This window comes from Callionymus lyra, chromosome 5 (assembly GCF_982586985.1).
Source record: "Callionymus lyra chromosome 5, fCalLyr1.hap1.1, whole genome shotgun sequence".
NCBI classification, from domain to species: Eukaryota; Metazoa; Chordata; class Actinopteri; order Syngnathiformes; family Callionymidae; genus Callionymus; species Callionymus lyra.
Window position 1 is genome coordinate 5,304,879 of NC_141822.1, and position 18,388 is coordinate 5,323,266.

At 35.2% G+C, this 18,388-nt stretch overlaps 2 protein-coding genes across 3 annotated transcripts in view; one reads left to right on the forward strand and one right to left on the reverse strand.

Annotated features, from left to right (window-relative positions):
* LOC148079107 (proprotein convertase subtilisin/kexin type 5-like) overlaps positions 1 to 12,030 on the forward strand; it is a 28,141-nt gene extending 16,111 nt beyond the window's left edge. Inside the window, exons 4-9 of the mRNA XM_087792245.1 lie at positions 2,319 to 2,555; positions 2,627 to 2,804; positions 5,296 to 5,507; positions 6,823 to 6,923; positions 8,140 to 8,329; positions 11,108 to 12,030. Of these exons, the coding sequence (XP_087648371.1) occupies positions 2,319 to 2,555; positions 2,627 to 2,804; positions 5,296 to 5,507; positions 6,823 to 6,923; positions 8,140 to 8,329; positions 11,108 to 11,547 (1,358 nt within the window). The 3' untranslated portion in view covers positions 11,548 to 12,030. The remainder of the gene's footprint in view (positions 1 to 2,318; positions 2,556 to 2,626; positions 2,805 to 5,295; positions 5,508 to 6,822; positions 6,924 to 8,139; positions 8,330 to 11,107) is intronic.
* A 763-nt stretch (positions 12,031 to 12,793) lies between these two features.
* Positions 12,794 to 18,388, reverse strand: part of prune2 (prune homolog 2 with BCH domain) — a 28,074-nt gene continuing 22,479 nt past the window's right edge. For both annotated transcript variants that reach the window (XM_087790579.1, XM_087790578.1), the window contains 2 exons: positions 16,065 to 16,115; positions 12,794 to 14,843 (listed from right to left, as the gene is read on the reverse strand). In XM_087790579.1, the coding sequence (XP_087646705.1) occupies positions 14,813 to 14,843; positions 16,065 to 16,115 (82 nt within the window). In that variant the 3' untranslated portion in view covers positions 12,794 to 14,812. The remainder of the gene's footprint in view (positions 14,844 to 16,064; positions 16,116 to 18,388) is intronic.

Below are 18,388 nucleotides of genomic sequence, written 5' to 3' on the forward strand. Positions count from 1 at the left end.
AATTTAGTTCCTAAGTAACTGATATAAATTAGATATAATTTAGTTCCTAAGTAACTGATATAAATTGGATATAATTTAGTTCCTAAGTAACTGATATAAATTAGATATAATTTAGTTCCTAAGTAACTGATATAACTTAGATATAATTTAGTTCCTAAGTAACTGATATAAATTAGATATAATTTAGTTCCTAAGTAACTGATATAACTTAGATATAATTTAGTTCCTAAGTAGCTGATATAAATTAGATATAATTTAGTTCCTAAGTAACTGATATAACTTAGATATGATTTAGTTCCTAAGTAGCTGATATAACTTAGATATGATTTAGTTCCTAAGTAACTGATATAAATTAGATATAATTTAGTTCCTAAGTAACTGATATAACTTAGATATGATTTAGTTCCTAAGTAACTGATATAACTTAAATGTAATTTAGTTCCTAAGTAACTGATATAACTTAGATATGATTTAGTTCCTAAGTAACTGATATAACTTAGATATGATTTAGTTCCTAAGTAACTGATATAACTTAGATATGATTTAGTTCCTAAGTAACTGATATAACTTAGATATGATTTAGTTCCTAAGTAACTGATATTACTTAGATATCATTTAGTTCCTAAGTAACTGATATAACATAGATATCATTTAGTTCCTAAGAAACTGATATAACATAGATATCATTTAGTTCCTAAGTAACTGATATAACTTAGATATCATTTAGTTCCTAAGTAACTGATATAACATAGATATAATTTAGTTCCTAAGTAACTGATATAACTTAGATATCATTTAGTTCCTAAGTAACTGATATAACATAGATATCATTTAGTTCCTAAGTAACTGATATAACTTAGATATCATTTAGTTCCTAAGTAACTGATATAACATAGATATCATTTAGTTCCTAAGTAACTGATATAACTTAGATATCATTTAGTTCCTAAGTAACTGATATAACATAGATATCATTTAGTTCCCAAGTAACTGATATAACTCAGATATGATTTAGTTCCTAAGTAACTGATATAACTTAGATATCATTTAGTTCCCAAGTAACTGATATAACTTAGATGTGATTTAGTTCCTAATTAACTGATATAACATAGATATCATTTAGTTCCTCACTGAGATCGTTGCGGGATCGACTGGAGTGGATTTTCCGAGCGTTCCCTCAATCCTCTCCTCGCCCGAGTGTGTCTGCAGTTTGATGCTGAGCCTGAAATAGATTCTCTGGGAGGTAACAGGCATCTGTCAGAGTCTGAACGCACAACACAGACTCACTTCCCCGGAGAATCTGTTTTTCTTCTTCTCCTCCGTTCACAAGCGAAAGCAGCAGGAAACAAAATAACGTGGAAGTCACTTCCTGTTTCTGTCACTTCCTGTTTCTGTCACTTCCTGTTTCTGTCACTTCCTGTTTCTGTCACTTAAGTTTAAGGAAATGTGTCGTCGAAACGTTTTTAGTCTTCGTCACCAGATGTTTGAGGGTTTTTATTTAATCATTCAATTCAAACATTGGTTTATTAAAAGGTTGAATTTGTTTTCATTTCATTGAAATTCAATAAATTATTTCTTATTTAATTTAATATAATTTAATTATACTGTAATTCCTATATTGAATTCAAAAGACGAGAAATGACAAATATACTGAATTTAGAACTTTTTTTAAAAGTCGGAAATAAAATATCAAACTTTATGTGTAAAAATTTGATCCTTTAAAATTATTACATTTTTCAATTTAATTATTAAATTTTAAAATTGAAAAAAGTTCAAGATTTGAATAAAACGGCCAAGAGTTTGGCTTTTTTAGAAAAAAAAAAAAAAATTCTACACAGATTATTAATAGAAATGTTGATTTACTTTTAATTAATTTTATTTTTAATAAATCAAAAATGTATTAATTAATCGGGTTTTACTTCCAAATAGAGTTTGATCATTTGATTCCAATAATTAAAATGTCTTTTGTTTTTTTTAACAGATTTAAAACATTTTATTTTTTTATATATATATATAGTCGTCTTTTAAATTAAATATAAAAAAGTTGGTATAATAAAGTCACCAGACATTACCAATAGAGTACAGATCTACTTTCAGCCAATCATGATGGAACTTTTATAACATTTTATATTGTATTTAAAACACTACGAAAAAACAAAAAATTGAATTCAAAAAATTAAAATTGTAATAATTGAATAAAGAAAATCAAACTCTATTGATATTATTATTTAAATAAAACAAATTCAACTTTAAGTAAAACACATCTGCGCTTGTTTTCATCACTTTAAAGATAGTTTCTTCTTCTTCTTCTTCCACAGACTGCGACGCCTCCTGCCTCACCTGCTCGGGCCCCCTGGTGGGCTCCTGCTCCAGCTGCAGGGAGGACCGCGAGTTAGACGCCCACGGACGCTGCCTGCCGTCGCCGGGTCGCTGCGGACCTCGCCAGCACCGGGACCAGGACGGGGAGTGTGGTCCGTGTCACAGGTCCTGCCTCGGCTGCTCCGGTCCGGGCCGGACTCAGTGCCTGAGCTGCGGCCAGAGACGGTTCCTGCTCAGTGAGTCTCGGCGTCTCCACGACCTCCGGGGTCCGGGGTTCGTTGACGATGTTTTGTCTTCGTCGCCGCAGACGGAACGTGTGCAGACGAGTGTCCGTCAGGATTCTATCAGGACGAGGCGCGGCTGGAGTGTGTTTCCTGTCACCCCTCCTGCCGGACCTGCACGGGGGCTCGGGGTCACGAGTGCCTGACCTGCCGAGACCACCTGTTCAGAGACGCACACCAGTGTGTGCACACCTGCAGGCACGGGTACTGGAACACACACACACACACACACACATGGACGCACACATGGACACACAAACACATTGACACACACATGGACACACACATGGACACACACATGGCTCAAACACACGGACACACACATGGACACACACACACATAGACACACACATGGACACACACATGGACACACACATGGACACACAAACACATAGACACACACATGGACACACACATGGACACACAAACACATAGACACACACATGGACACACACATGGACACACACATGGCTCAAACACACGGACACACACATGGACACACACACACATAGACACACACATGGACACACACATGGCTCAAACACACGGACACACACATGGACACACACACACATAGACACACACATGGACACACACATGGCTCAAACACACGGACACACACATGGACACACAAACACATAGACACACACATGGACACACACATGGACACACAAACACATAGACACACACATGGACACACACATGGCTCAAACACACGGACACACACATGGACACACACACACATAGACACACACATGGACACACAAACACATAGACACACACATGGACACACACATGGACGCACACATGGACACACAAACACATAGACACACACATGGACACACACATGGCTCAAACACACGGACACACACATGGACACACACACACACATAGACACACACATGGACACACACATGGACACACACATGGCTCAAACACACGGACACACACATGGACACACACACACATAGACACACACATGGACACACACATGGCTCAAACACATGGACACACACACGGACAAACACACGGACACACACATGGACACACACACACATAGACACACACATGGACACACACATGGCTCAAACACATGGACACACACACGGACAAACACACGGACACACACATGGACACACACACATAGACACACACATGGACACACACATGGCTCAAACACATGGACACACACACGGACAAACACACGGACACACACATGGACACACACACACATAGACACACACTAACAAACACTCATGAAATAATATATTTATACTTGATAATTCCAATGACACTTACACACAAACACAGAGACACACAAACACACAAACACACTCATATAAACACACATACAATCGAAAATCACATGAAAAACGAACACACACTCAAACACTTGCACAGACACTCAACCAAACAACCAAAAACACGCAAATAAAAACACACACAGAGACACACAACACAACACCAGAGTAAAGTACTCCATAATACTACAAATATATACTTGTTACTACACTATCACAACACCAGAGTCAAGTACTGGACAATACTACACATATATACTTGTTACTACACTATCACAACACCAGAGTCAAGTACTCCACAATACTACACATATATACTTGTTACTACACTATCACAACACCAGAGTCAAGTACTCCACAATACTACAAATATATACTTGTTACTACACTATCACAACACCAGAGTCAAGTACTGGACAATACTACACATATATATACTTGTTACTACACTATAACAACACCAGAGTCAAGTACTCCACAATACTACACATATATACTTGTTACTACACTATCACAACACCAGAGTCAAGTACTGGACAATACTACACATATATATACTTGTTACTACACTATCACAACACCAGAGTCAAGTACTGGACAATGCTACACATATATACTTGTTACTACACTATCACAACACCAGAGTCAAGTACTCCACAATACTACACATATATACTTGTTACTACACTATCACAACACCAGAGTCAAGTACTCCACAATACTACACATATATACTTGTTACTACACTATCACAACACCAGAGTCAAGTACTGGACAATACTACACATATATACTTGTTACTACACTATCACAACACCAGAGTCAAGTACTGGACAATACTACACATATATACTTGTTACTACACTATCACAACACCAGAGTCAAGTACTCCACAATACTACACATATATACTTGTTACTACACTATCACAACACCAGAGTCAAGTACTGGACAATACTACACATATATACTTGTTACTACACTATCACAACACCAGAGTCAAGTACTGGACAATACTACACATATATACTTGTTACTACCGGTAACGACCGGTAACGATCGAGATCTAAATCGTCGGAGCCGAGATTTGAACAGAGCTTCATAAAATGCTAGTCACACCTGATGTGAATCAACCACACAGTTTAATTAATGTTTCGTTAAATTCACATGCGTTTAAAGACTCCGGAGAAAGTGACACGGAGGAGGATTTATTTTGACCACGGACCGACCCCCCCGGCGGCGCCGAAAAAGCCCAAAAAACAAAAATACATCCCTGAGACTTTACGGCGCAGAACGCCGGCGCCGGTCGTTACGGTGCAGCTGCACGTGACCGAGTGACGGGACCAAACTAAACGCCGTTATCTCGTCTAATTGAATCTGATCCAACTTTTCAGTCACTATGGCGACGCGGCGGCGAGGGCGTGCGAGGCGTGCGACCCGAGCTGCAGCGAGTGCGAGGACGGAGGCGACGACAGCTGCCTGGGCTGCGAGGAGGGTCGGGTTTATCTGCGGAAAGAAGGTCGCTGCCTCGCCTCCTGCCCGCCGGGACACTTCCTGGACGACAGAACCTGCCGGGCCTGCCACGCCGGCTGCACCAGCTGCTCAGGTACCGCCAGCTCGTTTCCCATCATGCATCACATCTTGACGACGAGGTCTGCAGGCCTGCGATGATGATACACTCGAGCGAGAAGTTTATTGATGAGAAACGTTGATACTATTTTTTATCTCTTTTTAAGATATTACTTTTAGAATTTGTGTTTTTTGTAGAAATACATCAGTATATTCTATGTTTTTTTTACTGAGATGTTGTTTTTATAATAATTTTAATTCAATAATATTTATACTGAAGGCTTGAATTTGTTTTATATTTTAATTAACAGATTTCAATATTTTCAAAATAAGAGTTTATGATTTGGATATTGAAATTGCAAAAATAATAATAATGATTCAAAAAAATTCTTCTTCAATATTTTTAATTTTGTCAATATTATTATTATTATATATTATATATACCAAGCATTTTTAAATTGAATTTAAAAGGCTACAAATTAAAAAATATTTAGAATTAGAATTTTTTTTTTAATTACTAAATTACAATATAAAACTGTATGTCAAAAATAAAAATGCCAAATGTTTAATCGCAAACAATAAATAACTTTATTTAAAAAGAAACACACAAATTCAACCTTTCAATGTAAAAACCTTTTAATTTAATAAACCAAACTTTTCTATTAAATTAAATGTAATGATTTAAAATAAAATAAAAAAGCTTAAAACAGTTTCAACATTTAACCCTAGTGTTATCTCAGGGTCAAGGTGACCCAAAAAAATTGTTTGTAAGTAAGTAAGTCATTTTTTATTTCTTGTGTTGTATCAGGGTCAAGGTCAACGAGGAGCTCTTTGACCTTGACCCTGATACAACACAAGGGATAAAATGAACACATTTGTTGTAGGGTCTCTGGGTCACCTTGACCCAGAGGCAAAACAAGGGATATATCAAACACATTTGTTTTCGGGCCTTCGGGTCACCTTGACCCAGAGACAACGCAAGGGATACCACAAACACGTTTGTTTCCGGGCCTTCATGTCACCTTGACCCAGAGACAACATAAGGGATACCACAAACACATTTGTTTCCGGGCCTTCATGTCACCTTGACCCAGAGACAACACAAGGGATACCACAAACACGTTTGTTTCCGGGCCTTCGGGTCACCTTGACCCAGAGGCAACACAAGGGATACCACAAACACATTTGTTTTCGGGCCTTCGGGTCACCTTGACCCAGAGGCAACACAAGGGATATATCAAACACATTTGTTTTCGGGCCTTCGGGTCACCTTGACCCAGAGACATCAGGGTTAGGATGTTAAACTTCACTGAAACAGGTCTAAGGTTACTAACCACGACTGAACTCCTCAGGAAGCCACGCTCAGGCCTGCGACTCCTGCCAGCCTGGATTCCGACTCTACGACAACATGTGTCTCTCGCTGTGCGACGAGGGAAAGTTTCCTCGGATGAAGGTAACGACTTCCTGACGGTAACGACTTCCTGAAGTTAACGACTTCCCGAAGCACCTTTTAATTCCTGGAACACACTCTGACGCCGGAGTAATAATGTCTCACGAGGCCTCGGGGTCACCATCACTCAGACGGTCGTGAACGTTTGCTTGTGTTAAATAAAGCTCAGAGCGACGCAGATCAAGCATTTGTCAGAGAGAGAGATCCAGGTGGACAGGAAGAGTGATGGGGCAGACTCTATCTTTCTATCATCCCTTCATCTTCCACTCATCCCTCCACCCTCCTCTCATCCCTCCATCCTCCTCTCAACCCTCCATCCTTCTCTCAACCCTCCATCCTCCTCTCATCCCTCCACCCTCCTCTTATCCATCTATCCTCCTCTCATCCCTCCATCCTCCTCTCATCCCTCCACCCTCCTCTCATCCCTCCATCCTCCTCTCAACCCTCCACCCTCCTCTTATCCATCTATCCTCCTCTCATCCCTCCATCCTCCTCTCATCCCTCCACCCTCCTCTCATCCCTCCATCCTTCTCTCATCCATCTATCCTTCTCTCATCCCTCCACCCTCCTCTCATCCATCTATCCTTCTCTCATCCCTCCATTCTCCTCTCGTCCCTCCATCCTCCTCTCAACCCTCAATCCTCCTCTCATCCCTCCATCCTTCTCTCAACCCTCAATCCTCCTCTCAAACCTCAATCCTCCTCTCAACCCTCCATCCTCCTCTCATCCCTCCATCCTCCTCTCAACCCTCCATCCTCCTCTCATCCCTCCATCCTCCTCTCATCCATCCATCCTCCTATCATCCCTCCATCCTTCTCTCATCCATCTATCCTCCTCTCATCCCTCCATCCTTCTCTCAACCCTCCATCCTACTCTCAACCCTCCATTCTCCTCTCGTCCCTCCATCCTCCTCTCAACCCCCCATCCTCCTCTCATCCCCCCATCCTTCTCTCAACCCTCAATCCTCCTCTCAAACCTCAATCCTCCTCTCAACCCTCCATCCTCCTATCATCCCTCCATCCTCCTCTCAACCCTCCATCTTCCTCTCATCCCTCCATCCTTCTCTCAACCCCCATCCTCCTCTCATCCCTCCATACTCCTCTCATCCCTCCATCCTTCTCTCAACCCTCCATCCTTCTCTCAACCCTCCATCCTCCTCTCGTCCCTCCATCCTCCTCTCATCCCTCCACCCTTCTCTCATCCCTCCATCCCTCCTCAGGGCTCCACACACACCTGTGAGGAGTGTGACGTCACCTGTGAGGAGTGCAGAGGTCCAGGACCCTCCAACTGCACAGTCTGCCCCCTGCAGGCCATCCTGGAGTCGGCGGGGCGATGTCTGCTGTGCTGTCGCCACGACGACCAGGCCGGGGAGAGTTCGGAGGACTGTTGCAACTGCACCACGACCAGAGGTTTGACCACAACTGTCAGAACCACTTTTCATTTTCACACAAATACACAAGTATGTATAAGTATATATGTATATAAGTGTATGAGCGTCATCACAATATTGAATATTCAAATGTCGATTTTTTTTAAAATAATATTCAAATGTTGTTTTTTTATTCATTTAATTATACTTTTTAAATTATTAATTTCTACATTGAAAGTTTACATTTTCATTTTTTTCAAACATTATACATAGAGTTTAATTTTCTGATTCCAATAATAATTAAAAAAAAAATAAAAAAAAATCAATACTTTTAAGTCCATAGCCTTTATAAATTCAGTATAAAAATGTTATTTAAATAGTGTCACCAAATAATACTCATTTTTTTAAAGAAGCTGCAAATATCCAAAAAATATAAATTAGAAAAATACTTTTACATACAATTGAATACAATTTGTAAACTTTAAATAAATTGAGTTGAATTGAACAACTAAACAAGATACAACGTAGAAAGACAAAATAAATGTATTTATTATATATTTATATTTAACTATTTAATTTTAGTTGTTTTAATCAATGATCGAATTCATCTAAAATTGAATTTTTAAGTCCTTTATTATGTCTCCATTTTTTTTATTACTTCATTTTATATTGTATCCACGCCAAAAAAATAAAATATAGTAATAACATAATATTTATCTTAAATATATTTTTTACGCGTTTGTAACGAGATAAATAACTATTAATAAAATAATTTGTGAATAAACAACAATTAAGAAATAAATGTGGAAATATTACTGCTTGTATACTTGCTTGAAAATGTATATTTTGTGATTATGTTTTATTTAAAATGATTAATTTAAAGGTGAAAACCAAGAACTCTTCAGTACAAACAAGGTCATCATCTGCATACGAAGTTATTTTCTTGAATTCAAGTGTTTTTTAATCGTCTTTAAATCGACTCAACGTCGTCAGATTAACGCCGAGCCTCGAGTTAGAATCTTTTATTTCCGCGACACGCTGACAAACATTGGCCGAAATAACTTGAATACGCCGGCGTTACCGACAACTTCTCTTCCAAGTCACAGTTGGAACGACCGACCGGCGATAAAACGACCAAATAAAAAGTCTGAGCTCGACCATCTGCTGTCTTGGCTCGACTCGTTCTGTGGCCACGAGATCGTCTTCTATTCCCGACATGACGCAGCAACACGGATCGTTTTCACTCCGTTTGTCATTGATAGTGATTTGATGCTTGTGTTTGGACGAAAAATGTTTTCTTCATCTAGAAAATCAATAGTTGAAAATAGAAAACTTTTTATAATCGAACATACTTTAAAACAAAATGTATGGTTAGCCTTGTTAGCGCAGTAGCATGGTTAGCATGGTTAGCACCTAATTAAGATAGGACTTTTGGGAGATTTTGGGGAAAGATCCTTATTTATATTAATATTTTTAACGTGTCTTCTTAATTCAACACCGACTCTACCTCAGAATGATAAGCTAAGCTAGCCAGTATGGAAGTAGATAACCAGATAGCCAATAAATATTGACGCTTTGAATATATATATATTTTAAATTATTATTGTATTGAAACGTTGTTATTTTAACAATGAAATAAAAAACATTTGAATAAGAAAATTCTATAATGAAAGCTTGAATTATTTTTTTTAATGAAAAGTTGAATTTAATCATTAAAAGGTTGAAAGTTTTTTATTAAAAAGAATAAATTCAATATTATTTATTTAAAAGTACAACAATACAACTGTGTCCACCAGCAAAAAAGGTCACTTGATCGAACTGTCAGCCAATCACAGTAGAACTATTATCAACCATTTTTAAATTGAATTTAAAAGCCTAGGAATTAAAAAAGATTGTATTTAGAACATTTATTTTTGAATTATTTTAATAAGAATATATAAATCTATGTGTAAAAAAAATATTTAAAAAAATATATATATATTTTTTTTTAAACTTTTTATTCAACCTTTCAATATATATAATAAAATATATATACTGTATATATATATATATAATTTTTGTTAGTGTTTAATATTTGTTGTTTGAATAATTTGAATAATGACTAGAAACTTTGGTTGAAAATGTTCAGATGTGTGAAATTTTCCCTGTGAAAATGACAATGAAAAAAAAACATTTGAATAAGAAAATTCTATATTGAAAGCTTGAATAAGTTTTTTTTAATTAGTTTGAATTCAATCATTTGTACATTAAAAGGTTGAAAGTTTTTTTATTTAAAAAAACAACATCCATTTTTTTTTTTTTTAATATTTGATGTTTTTACTTCTTATTCAACCTTTCAATATATTTAATAAAATTATATGTTTATATACATTGTTTAGTGTTTAATATTTTTTGTTTTTAATTAATTTGAATAATGAATATGAAACTTTGGTTTGATAGAGGATAGCATCTATCATATCAACCATTTTTAAATAAAATTAAAGGGCAAAAAAAATGTATTTAGAACATTTGTTTTTGAATTATTTGAATAAGAATATATAAATCTATGTGTAAAAAAAATGTATTATTATTGTTTTCAATTCATACTCAACCTTTCAATATATATATAATACAATTATGTATATAAATGTTTAAGTGTTTAATATTTATATATTATAATTTGAATAATGCAAACTTTGGTTGAAAATGTTGAATTTTGAATGTTCAGATACATGGGATTTTCCTTTTAAAAATCACAATGAAAAAAAAAATGAAATGAATATAATATAATATAATATAATATAATATAATATGAAACATAATAAACCTGTGTTTCCAGGCGAGTGCGTCCTCAGCACCAACCTGGCGTTCCGTAACGAGGACGAGGACGAGGAGCTGCGAGGAAACCTGAGCGTCTTCATCGTGGCGTGCGTCCTGCTGGTGCTGGTGTTGGTCGCCATCGTCTTCATCGTCCGACACTCGCGCTCCAAGCGAGCTCCGCCCGACATCCCGCCGCGAGGCTACGAGAAGCTCGGCGGCTTCGGCGGCTACAGCTCCAACGCCGGCGCCTCCGGTGGCCGCCCCCAGGAGTCGCAGCTGGTGGACCTCGCGGAGCGCCGACCCAAGAGTAGAGACCAAGACGACGACGAGGACGACGACGAGGACATCGTGTACATGGGTCAGGACGGCACCGTCTACAGGAAGTTCCGTTACGGACAGTTGGCCGACGACAACGGGGACGAGCTGGAGTACGACGACGAGAGTTACACGTACAGATGAAGTACAAATACATCAAATATCTGGAACGTACGTGACAAGTTTTGAGGCAAACTTTACATCAAAAATATATTTTTTAGATATAATGGAGAAACAAAGTGTTGAAGATGTTTTTTTCATTGTCGACTGAGATCGAATATGATTCTATGGAAGTTTATCAGTTCATCATATATAATATTTAAGGGTTGAATTTAACATTTGAAATGTTAAAAATGTCTTCTTTTTTTTTTAAATATTTAGGCTTTTTTAGGCATTTAATTCTTTATCTTTGCAGAAATTGCAGAAAAAACTTTGTTAATGATTAGTTTTTTTTTCATTATTTAATTTTTAAAAAGATTACACAAAGTTCAATATTATTATTCCAATGATTAAAAAATAAACGTTATGAATTCAATATTTTTAAATTTGTAGTCTTTTAAATTCAATATATAAATGTTGGTGTAATAGAGTCGCCAGACAAAACCAACAGATCACCGAGAGACTGGATCCAACTTTCAGCCAATCACGGTTCAGTATTATACCAACATTTTTACATTGAATTTAAAAGGCTACGAACAACAAAAAATGAAATTCAAAAAATTTAAAATGTAATTATTGTATTTAGTAAATTAAACTCTATGTGTAAAAATAATTTCATTTTATTATTTAAATAAATAAAAAAATTAAATTTCAATAAAACATGTAAGTCTTGTTTTTATCACTTCTTGATTAAAACAAATCATGTTATACCAACATTTTTAACATTGAATTTAAAAGACTACGAATAAAAAAATATTGAATTAAGACAATGATTTTTTTAGTATTGGAATAACGTCAAAATCTATGTATATAAAAATAATTGCATTAATTTTGTAAATATTTTTATTGTATTTGATTTATTTTTTTAAATCTAACCTTTCAAAACAGATCAATAAATAATTTCAATAAAAAGTTTCAAGGTCGATTCAACCATTTCTGATGTCACTGATAAACTTCTATCGTTTCTGACCTGATCTTATATTTTGCCCCAAAATTTGCTGTGTTTTAAAAACAAATTCAGATATAATTTCCATTTTCTGCCTTGAAAAAATGTTAAAGAGCTTCGTCGTCCGTCAGACACTCAGAGCAGATACTTTACATCTTCGCTAGAAGCAAACAAAGATCATTATTTTGTGTTGTTCATGTGTTGTGTTGTTGTGTTTGTTGTACCTAAAAACAAGTTTCTTCGTTTCATCAAAGCAATAATAATAAAAAAAAGACTGAACATGAGTCGAGACGTTTCTTTTGTCTTTATTTCATCACCAGACAGTGTTTTTTTTTCAATCTTTTGCACTTTCTCTGAATCGGCAGAAACGTCTGAGGAAACATGCAGCGACAGACGCACACGAGAACAATATTGTGCTTCACAAAGTTCATTTTTGTCTCGTAATTTAACAGTTTTCACCGACAACGACGAGTTTCAAGTGACGACGACAAGATCAGCTTCTCTGTGATCCTGAGCTTCAAACTCTCAGCGGCTTCACTTGAGAAAAACATGTTTTTCTAAAAATTTACACCTTTTTTTTAGAGTCAAAATCTGTCATTTCATAGAATTTTTTGAGGGCAAATTAAAGAAATTATCCATCGAATGATTTTCTTTAAGTTAAGTTAAAAAAATACATTGTAACGTTGCTGTAAAAGAACCTTTGATAGTTGAAAAATGTTATTTAAAATAAAGGTTTGGCACAGACAGTGAGAGCTTAGAAAAAAGGCGATAAAATATAATAAATTAAAACAATAAATATTGAATTCTCAAGAAATCACACGATAAATAAACATCATTTATACATTATTGTATCAATAAAAACATCCTTTATTTGGTCGATTATTTTCTATCATCAAGAAAATCAAATCTAAGTTTCTTGTGTCTAATAAAATGTCATTAATTAAGAGTTTTTATTGGCTTTTTAAGTGAATTTCATGTTTTTTTATTATGATTTTGTCAATTCAAAATGAAAACCTAATTTATTGTGAAATTAACTTTTAATTATTTAGCACATTTAAGTCAATAATCCAGAAATGGATCTTTATAAAAAAAATATATATATAGATATATATATTTATTTAATTTGATTAAAATGCTGAGAAAAAAAAAATGAAATTGATTTGTCATTTTATTTGATCGACCAGTTCATACATTTAAATATTTACTCAGAAATTTGTTCCATTTTTGGTCAATAATTCTCTTTTACCAAAATAATCAAATCCACTCGTTCTTGTTTTCAAATAAATATTTTGAATGCATTTTTTTTTTTACTAGAATGTTTAAGTGAATATTGTGTTTTTAATTCAAATTATTATTTTGTCGATTAAGAGGAAAAATAGGATTTATTGAAGAATAACTAAGTTAGAAAATGTTTGGATTCTAATTCGCAAAATTATCAAACTTTTTTTTTGTATTATTCTTTATTTAATTGAATCAAATAGTTCATTTTATTTTAATTCATTCATCTAAGTTTTGAATTGATGCCAGAAATATGTCAATCATGTTGAAAAAAAACAGTTTTTTGATAAAAGTGGTGATTTCTAAATGAACAGAAATATTTCCACATGAATAAACATCAAATACTTCAGTATTTTGAGGTCAAGCTTCACTAAAGTATGATTTTCCGGACGATAAAAAATAGATTTTCTTCTCGCGGGAAAATCATCGAAAAAATATAAAATATTTTCAGATGTTTTTTAAGGAAACTGAACAATAAAGTAAGAAATAAATAGAAAATAAGACACTTTAGAAAAACATGATTTTTCCTCAAGTACTGATCTCACGAGTGAGTCGAGGACGAGTCGTCACGACGATAAGAACTTCACACGAGTAGAAAGACGGACCAGAGTTCACTGAAGTAGTTCCAGGTTGCGGTTCTTTTGGGCCGCGCGGCTGCGTTTATTGTTTCCGAGTCGACTCTTAATCTAAAAGAGTTCGGCCGTGAAGCCGGTAAATGATGCGATTATTGCTCGACTGCGGCACGACGGTGTCGACGAGCCGATCCGCTCAGAGACTCTCTGGTGTGTAATTGTGTTCGCGGCAGCAGAACCAGAACCAGAACCACCACCTCGGCGCAGGTGAGTTTTCTGCCTCCGGGGTTTTTATTCTACCGTGTTTTTTAAAGTGTGAAACTCCTGTGTCTACTTTAGTGACTGACACTCACGAAGACGCTCCAGAGAAGAAGAAGAAGAAGAAGAGGAAGAAGAAGGAGAAGAAGAAGAAGGAGAAGAGGAAAGAGAAGAAGAAGAAGAAGAGCCGAGAGTCTCAGGAGCTGCTGGCTCCGCCTTCACTCTCTCTGCGGCACAGACACAATATTCCCGTCAGACAAAGAAGTACAAGAGTATCATCACAAGATTCAATTATAAATAGTTTATGTTTTATGTTTTTTTTATTGAAATGTTGTTGTTTTATTGGCATTTAACTATTTTTTTAAATTTTAATCTATCATTTTCATGTTGAAATATTCATTCATTCATTTTCTATCACTTTATCCCTTATGGGGGGTCGCGGGGAGACTGGAGTCTATCCCAGTATCATAGGGTGAGAGGCAGGGGACACCCTGGACAGGACCCCAGTCTGTCTCAGGACACACGAAGACAGACAACCATTCACACACACACTCATACCTACGGACAATTTCCCCAAATTCTCGATCAACCTCTGTATGTTTTTGGACTGTGGGAGAAAACCGGAGTGTCCGGAGTAAACCCACGTCATGTTTTTTAATAGTAAAATCAAGAAGTTTGAGTATTTTCTTTTTAAAATACTTTTAAACATAGTTTGATATTGTGATTCTAATTATTTAAAAATACATTTTCAAAATTTTACATTTTTAAAATCTTCCTAGACTTTTAAATTCTAATACATTTTTTTATATTGAATTTAAACAATATTTAATTGATTATGGTTTTATTCATGAAATGATAGAATATCAAAGTGTGTATAAAAATAAATCTTTCATTTTGGAAATATATAATTAAAGAAAATGTAAAAATCAACATTATAATATAGAAATTATTGAATTCAATGAATCATTAAAAGATTTAAAATAAAATACAATACAACATTTAAAATGGTAATATTAAGTTAACCATTAAGTATCCCGATGGTACTGAAGTACTTGTACTTGGTGCCACCAGACATTACTATAAGAGTACCGAGCAACTTGATCACTTTTATATTGAATTAAAAAAGCTAAAGATAAAAAAAAAAAATACACAATTTAATTCATTTATTTTACAATATTTGGAATTAAAATGTCAAACATTCATTTACGTTTAATTAAATAATTCAAAAATATCTAAATTATTCAATAAAAACAAATTCAACCTTATAATGAAGTAATACCTTTAGTCAATTATTTAAAAGAAAATGATTAAATGCTTTTAAAAAACAACAACATTTCAATAAAAAATTCAATGTTTAGACGTTAAATACGATCCTTCAATATTCTGGCACTTGATCTACTTCCTTAAATGTGACAATAGTTTGGTCCAGATGTGAACTTTCAACTCACTTTGTCTTGGCAGCAGCTGCCGGTTCTGATCCGTACAGGAAGCTGTTCATCCTGGAGACGAAGAACAAGAACCATTTAATGAACATATATTAGATGATTAGGACACATATAGAAACATATTAAAACTGTGTCTGCACTACACAACTGTATCATGATACAGTGTCTTTACTACACAACTCTATCATGATACAGTGTCTTTACTACACTACTGTATCATGATACAGTAGTGTAGTAAAGACACTGTATCAAGATACAGTGTCTTTACTACACTACTGCATCATGATACAGTATCTTCACTACACAAGTGTATCATGATACAGTGTCTTTACTACACTACTGCATCATGATACAGTATCTTCACTACACAATTGTATCATGATACATTATCTTCACTACACAATTGTATCATGATACAGTATCTTCACTACACAACTGTATCATGATACAGTATCTTCACAACACAACTGTATCATGATACAGTGTCTTCACTACACAATTGTATCATGATACAGCATCTTCACTACACAACTGTATCATGATACAGCATCTTCACTACACAACTGTATCATGATACAGTGTATTCACTACACCACTGTATCATGATACAGTATCTTCACTACACAACTGCATCATGATACAGTATCTTCACTACACAACTGTATCATGATACAGTATCTTCACTACACAACTGTATCATGATACAGTGTACACTACACTATTGAATCATGATACAGTATCTTCACTACACAGATGTATCGTGATACAGTATCTTCACTACACAACTGTATCATGATACAGTGTGTTCACTTCACTATTGTATCATGATACAGTATCTTCACTATACAACTGTATCATGATACAGTGTCCTCACTACACAACTGTATCATGATACAGTGTCTTCACTACAAAACTGTATCATGATACAGCATCTTCACTATACAACTGTATCATGATACAGTGTATTCACTACACTACTGTATCATGATACAGTATCTTCACTACACAACTGCATCATGATACAGTATCTTCACTACACAACTGTATCATAATACAGTATCTTCACTATACAACTGTATCATGATACAGTGTCTTCACTACACAATTGTATCATAATACAGCATCTTCACTACACAACTGTATCATGATACAGTGTATTAACTACACTACTGTATCATGATACAGTATCTTCACTACACAACTGCATCATGATACAGTATCTTCACTACACAACTGTATCATGATACAGTATCTTCACTACACAACTGTATCATGATACAGTGTCTTCACTACACAACTGTATCATGATACAGTGTCTTCACTACACAACTGTATCATGATACAGTGTCTTCATTACACAACTGTATCACGAGGCCACGTCAACACTTCACTGGTTAATTGTCCTGTCATTGACTGGCTAAGCTAAGCTAGCTAGTAAAGTGTTCAGTTTGACAAAGTTTTAAAGAAAATAGTTGTGCGCTGTTTGAAATTGTGATGAAACCAGAGAGACTAGAAAACTTTACACAAGTTCCCAGAAGATACTTTTACTTTTTGAGTCTAGACTGGGTTTTGTTCAGTCTGGTCATAGACGGACCGTTCGGCGCTCTAACCCTCTACGTTGTTGTTAAATGTAATTATCTGAAATTATTTCAACATAAGAGAAACATGCTATAGTTTTAGCTTTTCTACAACAAGTGCTACACACAGGTGTGTACAACACCCACAACCTGTTTGCGGTTTGTGCGTGTTTTGGTATTCAAAATACTTTTATGCAAAACTCTGTGTCTTTGTTCTTGTCGTTGCTACGACACTGTATTTCAATTCTAAGTCCAAGTTGCCATGTCAACAGTCGTCGACAGCTGGGATCGGTGGACTGGGCGGCAAAGCATCATGGGAGCTGTTCAGGTCCCCGTTACTGAGAGGGTCGTCGACACCTTGATGTTGAGTTTGTTCAAATGAATGTAAATGATTTTAAACTATTTAAAAAGGGAAGAATAAAGGTGTATCAATCAAATGTAAAAACAAATGTGTTTGTGGTATCCCTTGTGTTGTCTCAAATTAAAATGTTTTTCATTATGATCGTGGGTTTTATTCTTCTTTGAAAATATTTCGTTAAAAACCTTAAAACCCTAAACTCTCTTCTTGGATCAGTTTAACATTTTATTTTATTTATTTTTTATTTATTTTATTTATTTTATTTATTTTATTTATTTTGTTTATTTTGTTTATACGTTGAATTGTTCAAATTCTCTTCAATAGCGTCGTTCAAGTAGAAAAGTTGTTTTTATTAAAACGATAAAAAGAGTTAAAAGTTAATAATTCACAGT